Source organism: Taeniopygia guttata, chromosome 4 (genome assembly GCF_048771995.1).
Source record: "Taeniopygia guttata chromosome 4, bTaeGut7.mat, whole genome shotgun sequence".
NCBI classification, from domain to species: Eukaryota; Metazoa; Chordata; class Aves; order Passeriformes; family Estrildidae; genus Taeniopygia; species Taeniopygia guttata.
Genome location: NC_133028.1, coordinates 5493230 through 5502979, shown reverse-complemented (window position 1 = coordinate 5502979; position 9750 = coordinate 5493230). Strand labels below are relative to the sequence as shown.

The window sequence follows — 9750 nt, the reverse complement described above, 5'->3', positions numbered from 1 at the left end:
AGCGCTGGCTGAGGTCTGAGAGCCGGCTGGCAGGGTGGAGAAGGGTACAATGGTCACTGAGAAACACAAGTATGCAGTTCCTGGCTCACTTAGGGACTGGATCTTTATCTTTCAGAGGTGTTGGGAATCCCTCCACTGCTCTTAGATCAAACTCAGCAGCCCAAACTCCAAATAAAGGTATTCCACACCTGGTGGGATTGAAGCAGGACTAGGCTGACCACCTTGTCCTTTTCCTAGTGTCAGTCTGCCCTTTCCCTCCCATTATGGAATTAAAATCAGGAGGAATTACCCCTAAAGCCAGGAAGATGGTATCTGTGCTGGGAAGGGGTGAGGGGGAGGGGGAGAGGCAGGAGTTGCCACCCGCCCACTGGTCCCAGCGATTGCACAAAGGGCCAGCGCCGGGGCAAGTCCTTGGTCCCGGTCCCGAGCACATGGAAGTCATCTGATGTTTCGTCATGGCTTCATTATATTTTGGATCAGGCCAGCGGTTTGTCTTGCATCACTGCCCTGTATGTTCTGCAGGTAGCCAGTGCACAGGCGCTGCCAACTATTTTGTTTTGTGAATAGCCTGCAGGGATGGCCTTAAATCACGGCAGATGCCTGGGTGCTAAACAGCTGCAATTTCACGCTTAACTTCATGGTGGATGCTACATTCCTCATGAAGACACCTACATTTATGCTCTAACTGCACACAGCCCCCAACAAACAGCTCGTGAACGCGGCAGGAATGAGGGGATGCAGCGAAATGGCTACTGGATGATGGATTCTCCTTTCCCAGCAGCAGGAATTTAGGAAGGATTCCAAAAAGCGCTGCCTGGCCCTCTGGCTGGCTGGTGCCACCTCTTCACTGGGACAGTGTAGGCAGGTGCAATCCCATTAGAGAAACTGATTTGCAAAACGGACTGAGCCTCCTGCTGGAACCAGTCCCGCATCTTTTACTGTAGCAAGTTTTTATTATTTTTTTTTTTTTTTACCAAACCGGGCTGAAAAAGGACACTTGTGATTCAGACCGTTGAGAAAAACAAACAAACAAAACCGACACAGAGCCCACGCTGCACAGTGAGACTCCAAGAAACTGCAAACCAGCTCAGATGTGTCTCCTTCGGGAGCAAAGCAGGTTTTTTTCCCACCCTACTGCACAGATGAAATTGTTCATAAGCTTTTACACCTTTTATCCCAAATGATGTGAAAGAAAAACCTGTCTCCCACAGAGTTTTAAAATACTTCAAACATACTGATGATCAACCAGGCCACTATCTAACAATTGTTAATATTTTATTCCCAACAGCTGTTCAGCCTGAAAAGTTTCAGTAATACACTAAAAACAAAAACAAAACCAACAAAAAAATTCAAAACAAATAAAACAACAAAAAGGAGGGGAAACAAAGTAAAATAAACTTTAACAAAGTTTAAAACACATTATAAATAAGTACACCTCCAGAGCATAATTTACAAATATAAAACCACATAGAAACCTATGTACAGAAGAGTTACATTACGTACAAATATGTATAAAAATACCCCAGTGTTTATTCTTGTGCTAAAGCTGCGTGGCTAGAGTTATCTTTGGTACTAAGCTCAGGGAAAGAAGATTGTTTTACAAGACACAGCCCTGCTGTGCAATATGCCAGACACAGGAAGAGCCTCCGTGAGTTTGAGGAGGTTTTGGGTGGGTGTTTATATAGGGTATTCCCCCCGTGCATTGCATATTGCAGGATCAGGGCACAAGCAAGGGCTTACAGAGGCAATTGCTGGCAGAAGAGGTTTTTAATACATTGTACAAGGCACTTCATAAGAAATCTCTTCATTTTTTTTTTCCTGCTCTCTTCTAAGACTCACTGGATGTCTACGCTTGGCTCTTACCAAGACCACTTTATGGCTATGGTTTTGAAACTTCTTGTTCTACATTCAGGATTAGCAACCTCTGAAAACATTAATTCAGTTCACGCCTGCAGAATATAGATGGCAAACCACCTACACCACCTAACGTTTTCCTGGATGGGGAAAAAACAACGCATTCTGCTGGTGCTTAAGGGGTGTCCTTATGTTGAAAGGTGAGGAGATCAGTCTTCCTGGAAGAACTCCTGGGAAGTGTCCACGTTGAAATGCTGTTTGCAAAAGCGCATGGTCCAACTCCCTCTCCCTTTGCAGCGCTGGCCGGCTGGCTGCCCCAGCCCCCTACACCTCTGTCCCATCCCGTGTGTAGATGAGGCTGTTGACTGTGAAGTTGTAGTAGTGGTTGTACTGGGCTCCCTGGCTGCCGCTGCTGGGGTGGAAGGAGCTGTAGTAGGCAGGGGAAGGTCCCGCGACCCGCTGCAGCTGGTCTGGGGAAGGCACCTCCTGAGAAGAGCTGCTGGAAGGGGTGAAAGTGCCACTGCTCAGCTGTCCAGCAGAGAAGTTCCTGTGGTGCAGGTCACTGCTGAGACCCCCCGTCAGCCGGCTGCCTCCGCCGCTCAGGGAGCTCATGCCGCTGAAGAAGGTGCTGAGACAGCTGGGCGTGGATGAAATGATACTGGAGGGAGAGGAGCTTTTGGGATGGTCCCTGGCAGAGGGTGAGGGGTCCAGCTCTGGGGGTGGGCTGTTTCCACATGGTTTGCCTGTGGCTGGGATGGGTCGCTCTTCCTCGGCCTTCAGGCCCCCCAGAGAGGAGGCCGCAGAGGCGGTCGCGGGGGCGTTGGGCTCAGAGCGCCGCTTGCGTTTGCGACGGAAGTTCCCGTTGTCAAACATCTTCTCACAGTTGGGATCTAAGGTCCAGTAGTTTCCCTTCCCTGGTGGAAAACAGGAGACACAAGAGAGAAAGTCAACTTCTGCGACAGCGAGCCCCGCTGCTGACAGATAAGCGTCCTTGTCTTGTCCAACTGGCACAGAACACACATCTCTCCTGCACCTGCTCCTTCTCCCTCTGTTGTCCAGTCCATGGATCCAAAACTTGTCTCCAGGACATTTCCACCTCCATCCCTCCAACGCCCAAGTGAACCTTAAGGCCACATAGAAGAGGAGAATTTCCCCATCCTAAAGCACAAACAGATCTGTACCTCCAGCCTGGCTAAAGAGAATGTGAAGAGGGGTTCCCCTTGCTCTGGCTGCCTCACAGAAGCTGGGCCACTTACAGCCATCTCAGCAGTGGTGACAAGGCAGTGCCCAGGCTATGGCTCATAGAAAAGCTGATGGAGAGGCGGGCTGGCACACTCAGGCAGCACTCCGAGGGACGGCAGGCCAGCAGCACTGAGCTGCGGGGGCTGCAGACAAGCTGCCCCTCGCACAAGCCTTGGTGCGGGGCATTGTGCTGGCAGCAGCTGTCCCCTCTCGCCTCCTGCCCACGGCCGGGACGGGCGCAGGGACCCCACAAGGTACCGAGCGGCTCCAGCCCGGCAGGTCCCGGCACCGCCGGGCCGGACCGGCGCTGTCCGGGCGCGCCTCCGCCCACTCCGGGCACCGACTGCGCCCCGGGCCGGCCCGGGCAGCGGCGGGCAGGGAGGGGAGCCGTGAATCACGGGCCGAAGGAGCCGGGCCTTGCACAACCAGCGCTCCCGGGCTGCTCGGGGAGGGGGAGAGGGCTGGGGCGGCCGGGGGGAATGGGAATGGTCACATCGCCGCGCCCGGGTCAGGGGACGGGGAACGCGGTCCCATCACAGCATCCGACTAGAAGGGATGGAGAAACGCGGGCTCATCACAGCGCTGGCGTCGGGACAGCGCCCGACCAGAAGGGGACAGGGGACCCACCCGGCCGTGGGGACGCTGCCTCCCCTCTCTCACGGCGGTGCCGGTGCCAGCACCCGCCGTTCCCCGCTGCCACCCCTCCCGCCCGGCGCGGCACCTCACCGGGGTCGTCCTCATCGCGGGGCACCTTGCGGAAGCAGTCGTTGAGGCTGAGGTTGTGGCGGATGCTGTTCTGCCACCCGGCCTTGCTGCGCTTGTAGAAGGGGAAGTTCTCGGCCACGTACTGGTAGATGTGGCTGAGGGTGAGCTTCCTCTCGGGCGCGCTCTGGATGGCCATGGCGATCAGCGCCGAGTACGAGTAGGGCGGCCGCACCAGCTTCAGCAGCTCCTCCTGGCTGGCCAGGCTGAGCCAGCTCAGCTCCGCGCCGCCCGCCGACGGCGAGCCGGGCGCCGGGGGCGAGCCCACGAGCTGCCCGCCCCGCGAGCAGCCGTACGAGGCGGGCGGCAGGAAGGGCGCGGCGGCGGCGGCAGTGCCGGGCGGGCCCTGCAGGTATGGAGCGGGGCTGTTCATGCCCCACAGGTACCCGGCGTTGCCGGGCGCCCCGTAGTCCCCCAGCGCGTACCCGCCCGCCCGCTGCCCCGACGAGGCGGCGGCGGCGGCGGCGGCAGCGGCGGCCGCGGCGGCGGCGGCGGCGGCGCCGGGCGGGTGAAGGCTGGGCTGGGGGTAGACGCTGAAGTTCTCGCTGCAGTACACGGCCATGTCGGGGGCTTCCTGGGCGCTGCGGGGCTGCGGGGGCGCGGGGGCGGCCGCCGGCGCCGAGGCTCTGGGCTGCGCCTGCTGCAACTCACCGGCGCTCATAATCCCTGGCCATGCAGGGCGGCCGGCGCTCCCCCCCGCTCCCGTGCTCTCCCGGCGACACCCCCCGCCCCGCGGCCCCGGTGGCCCTAGACCAAAAACTCCCGGGGGGCTGCGGAGCGGCGCCCTTATAGGCGCTGCCGTGCGCCCGGACTCCCCGCCCGCCGCCGGGGCCGGGGCTGGGCGGGCGGCGGCGGCGCGCAGGGAGCAGCCAGTAGCGCGGCTCGGTGGTGGGCGGGAGGCGGAGGGAGGGGGGCAAGGCCGGGCCCCGAGAGCGGCGATGGGGGAGGGACCGGCGGGGGAGCTGCGGGAGGCGCCAGGGATTTGGCTGCCGGCAGCGCGGGGGCAGCATCCCCGAGCCGGACCCACCCCCCGTGCTGTGCCCGTCCCCCCTTCCCGACCCGCGGGTCTCTCCCGGCGCTGCCCGGTCGCCCCCGCAGCGGCCGCCCCCTCCCCGGAGCTGTCCCGGCGCTCTGGGATGCCATCCTGCTTTCCCACGGACGCGATCGGCCCCGATCCCTCCGGCCCCGCGCTGAGGTCGGAGGGGGATGAGCGATGAGCATCGCTGCGGTTCCCCCGACGGCAACGCCAAGGGAGGAATTCGCTTCAGCTCTGTTCTTGAAGTGTAGTTTTGCCACCCGTCTCCCAACAACCGGGGCTGAGATCGCCGTTCATTAACTTTGGATAAGAAATTGCCCGAAATTAAATAAACAAACAAACAAACCCCACCGGCTTCTTCGCTCGTACCGCTGGCGGAACGGGCTGGAGGGCGCGGGGCGAGATTTAGTGAATAAAAGTTATTTTCTCCTTAGTGCTCCGGGGCAGCCTGAACGGAAAGCGCATCCTTTTGCAGAGAAAAATTTCTCAGTGTTCACAACGATCCCGACACCCGGCATCTACAGGGGCCAGCTCCGGCAAATCTTCTGGTCCGGGGCAAAGCACACGTGTAACAACAAAAATACGGTCAATGGTGCGGGACGATTTAGAGACTTTGTCTAAATCCCAGGTACATGAGATGTACATTGCATTCCCCGTTCTTAAATGGAGTTGTTATTCAGTTTTCTGCTGGTAAAAATACCAAAAAAAAATGCCCTTTCCTGATGTGAACACGAAGCGCTGTCTGCAAGCGCCGGGTGTCTGGGTCTGACAACAGGATTTGGGGCAGAGAGGAGCGTTTGGAAAAAGTCTTTGCGTTTTATGTCTTCCATAAAATAGTTATAAAAGCACGTGTAAAGCAGTGAAGCTTTCCCGAGCTGACTCCAGTTTCAAATTTTCGTCCCCTGCGTGATTTGAGCAGGAATATAATAGCCGAAGGATTTTTAACTTTGTATTTCGTTTTAAAACAAGTTAACAAATGGGGTTTTTTGAGACAGAAAATAACTGAAAAATGTCTGGGTTAAAGAATTAGGATTTGGGTTTTTTTCCTTTAATCATAAAGAGAGGTGTTCGGGGGCTTTGTTGTTTTTGTTTTGTTTTGTTTTCTTTTTTGTGTGTGTGCGTGTGTTTTTCTTTTTCTTTTTCTGTTGTTATTTTGTTGCCGTCACTGCTGCTTTTGCTGATTTTATTTTGTATCCCTTGGGAAAAGAGCTTCCCGTGTGTATTTATATACCCAGAACACAGGAGAAAAGTTTACATTACGTTTCATAAGGTGCCTTTTCCCTTCTCAGCTTCCTTCTCTTTAAGATTATAACACCTCCTCATCTCTTTTAGAGCAGGGTCGCGCTGGAAAATGCCGGTTTGAAGTCTGGCTGGACAACAGGCATCCAAACCAAGCAGTTTACGGGGAAATCACAGCTAGAAAGTACATTTAAAAAAACAAGAAACAGGTAGACTTTTTAAAAGTAATTTCCCTCTGAGTCTGAAGAGCTAAGCCGAAAATATTATTCTCTAAAATTACAACAAATCCGTGTTTATCCGTTTGGCCAAAACCCCCCGCGATCGTTGCAGGAGGGAGAGGAGCAGTCAGTCAAGAGTCAATTTCGCCGTATCGCTCGAAATTGAGGGTTTTGCTGCAGGGATTTGATGTTTTTGGGCAAAGGCAGAGCCATCTAGAGGAACAGCCCGGCTATGGCGAGGCTGGGAATGCAGTTTCCCTCACAGGCATGGGGTGCTGCCTTCGAGCTTCCCTTTGCTGATTTCTCTGCCTCCAACAAAGGAAAGGAGTGGGAAAATAATGCTGAATTAGCTCTAATAAAAATGCATGTCCTCAGAAAACTCCAGCTTGCTTTACCAAATAGTAAGGAATGTGAAACAAAAATAGCTTTAGAGAGGTTATTACACAGCTGGGATGGCATGGATATGCAAACCAACACTTAATTTAAAGAGTGGAGAGAATAAAGCTTTGATGCTGTGACGGCTGTAAAAACATTTAATTTTCTTAATGCATTTATCCTGCAAGCAGCATGCAGTGTTGCCTCGAAACATCATCAGCTCTCAGTACAGACCTGTTGCTGCTCCCTTCTGCCAAGGCATGAGGAGAGCATGAAGAGATCCAGCACTCTGCCTCTCTGCTCTCTAAATTCTGCTTTTTTTTCTAGAGAGCTCTGGGAGACGTTTGCCTTGCAGAAACGCATCGGGGATCTGGCAAGAGATGACGAAACACAACATTGAAATCAGTTTCAAGGTAGGAGTCTGAGGCTGCTGTCCATCACTGGGAGCAGATTTGGGGCTGGGTTTCAGCAGCTTTGTTGGCTCTGTGAGTGGGCAGTGAGGTAGAGGAGCCTGTGGCACCTCGAGCTGGGCTGAGCTGTATCCCCAGCCAGCTGGGGTTAAGTGCAAACCTCTCCAACCAGCTGCCTTGGAAAGTGTTTCAAAGCTTCCCAAGTGCAGCAGGAGAGCGAGATCCTCCCCATCTTTGCCTGGTGCTGTCCCCACCGCTGGCTCAGGTGCTGTGCCTGTCCTTGTCGTGCACGCAGCACACGCTTTTCCCCCTGCAGGAAGACACTGGCTGTGCCTCTGGGGCCCTGCTCCTCTGAACATGTAGGTACAGGCTCCACTTTCCTGCTGTGTGTGTGTGCAGCTGAACACAGAAACCTGAAAATGCTTCAGAGCTGAGCGCCCAGCCCAGCAGTGGGAACAGATACCTGCACCCACCTGGGCCTCTCTCTGTTTCCCAAGGATGCTGAGCTCTGGGCACAGTTGTGTGTTGGGGGAACAGAACACAATAACCCATATTGGCTTCTACTGGCTTTACCAGGAGGATAGAGAAACCAGGATCCCTTCAATGGCTCCAGATCTCTGCAGGTTTGTTTTGTTTTGGCTGCATTTGCAATCTGAGTCTCGCTTTTTCCCCAGGGCTGGTGAGGAGCAAAGTGGTGACTCCGAGGTCCACGTAAAACCTGCTCAGTAAAAATTCTTTTCTATCTTTCTCCAGAGCGATCAGTGAAACTGAGAATGAGTTCTTCATCCTCAGAGGCAAGATGGAAAAATTATCTTTTCTCTTGAAGTACTCCAGTGTCTATACCCTCAAGAACAATAAGGAATTGACTAAGAGCAGCTCAAATTAAATTAAAGATCTAGTATCCTTCCCTTCCTTAGAGCCAAGCATTTTTCTCCCTATTCCTCCCTATTAATGTGCTACAATAACATCTCTTTTTTTCCACTCAACGCCTGATTTTTCCTGAAAATGGCTAACAGAGAATATCTGATGGTGTGCAATAGATGTTTCACTGCTGCGAATTTGGGAGGGGTGTTCTGTGTACATATACACAGGTTAAAGTAATTTTTATCCCTTACCTAAGGAGAATGATGTATGTTTCTGCCTCTCTGGACTGAAGTTCTGGCAATCTAATTTTGCCAGCACTCCTTATGATAAGATCAGAGATTTTCAAACCTTTTCTTGATTTTTCAGACTCAGATGTTTCCTGGGGATCCCACCATGCTCAGGCTACCAACAACAGGCTTGGTTTGGTTTTGAGTTCACAGTCTCTGTTAAACTCTGCAGGCTGAAAACTGAGGGTTTATGTTCTGGATTATTTATATTAATATTTTCTCAGTGCAATTCTCTGCTGCTGAGTGTCATGGAGCCACAAAGCAAGGAATAAACCATAGCTCATCACAAGCTGGAGATGCTGCAGCACTTGGAGCTGCTGGGAGCAAATCCTGGTTGAAATGAGCAGTGCCTGCTCTGTGTCCACTCCTCACTGGTTTTTCTGGCTGCTGTGCTCTCACAAATGTTTCAGTGGCTGACTGGGGGCACTAATCCGGTTTGAGAAGGACACCCTCTTCCCAATCATTTTCTTTCCCCCTTTTCCTTATCCCCTGAGGTTAGTTTTAGCCTGGGCCTGCCTAGCCCCTTCCTGAGAGAGAGCTTGTTAGCGACTGATTAGCCCAAGTTTTGATAAAAGCCTCATTGTTTGTAACCCCTGTAAACTACCCGGAGCTGTGCTCCCAATAAAAGTGGGATTAAATAGACACCTCCGGAGTGAGACACTTGCAAGTGGGAATTTCAGAGTTTTGAGGGACTGAGGGATGTGGCCAGGCTTCAGTAACTCTGTGTATCAGAAGTGATTTTACCAAAAGTGGGAAAGAAGCCTGACTTTTGTGTTTTGGGGGGAAAAGGAACCTGGTGGGGAGGCAGAAGGAAATCACCTGTTTGTGGCTGGGTCAAGCACACGCTCCCGGAGTCTGGAAACACGTTTGCACCCTGCATTCCTCCAGCCTCTCCTCAGGCTTAAGATTCATAAAAAGTATTTTAAAATCCTCAGTCTGATCACATTAATTTAATACTTCCTCGTTTTATTTTTGCAACAGTAAAAAAGTCGACTTGGAGCTATTGGGTTGTGTCTTTTCTGGGAGGAATGTTAAGCAAGGGGCTTCTTCCCTCCTGCCTAGAGCAAGAAATTGACCTGGGCTGAAATAAAGCATCTCTGTGCTTTTTAAATGTTTTTTGTGTGTGTGTGTGTGTGTAATGGGATATTTGAAATAGAGCTTGGCTCTCTGGGCTCGTTATTGTGTAGTGATCTCTCCTACAGGGTAAGGAAAAGGCCAAAATCTTTTGCTCCTAATTCATCTGAATAAGCCACCTCCACTCTGGAATGAGTAATAGAAATAGAAAAACATACATTTATGGTCAGCTAAGGTAAAAATAATTGAAACTATTAGCAGATAAAGGCAGTGGCTGCCATCACCACCGCCACAAGGAAATGGAGGAGTAGTAAATTAGTATTTCTTTTCCATGCTTGTCTGGGGCAGAAAAAATCAGATAGTGTGTTAGTTTCAGATGCTGATGAAAG

General features: G+C 52.6%; 1 protein-coding gene and 1 long non-coding RNA gene across 2 annotated transcripts; one reads left to right on the top strand and one right to left on the bottom strand.

Moving 5' to 3' along the window:
* Positions 1-1032: 1032 nt before the first annotated feature.
* On the bottom strand, positions 1033-4833 carry FOXI3 (forkhead box I3). Its single transcript, XM_030270495.4, has 2 exons — positions 3823-4833; positions 1033-2768 (listed from the first exon to the last, which is right to left on the bottom strand). Exons 1-2 carry the CDS (start codon positions 4517-4519, stop codon positions 2179-2181), a joined length of 1287 nt encoding a protein of 428 aa, XP_030126355.4. The 5' UTR covers positions 4520-4833; the 3' UTR covers positions 1033-2178.
* Positions 4091-8281, top strand: LOC116808201 (uncharacterized). Its single transcript, XR_012055494.1, has 4 exons — positions 4091-4210; positions 5329-5522; positions 6227-7139; positions 7890-8281. It is a non-coding gene; the product is annotated as an uncharacterized lncRNA (long non-coding RNA).
* Positions 8282-9750: the final 1469 nt, after the last annotated feature.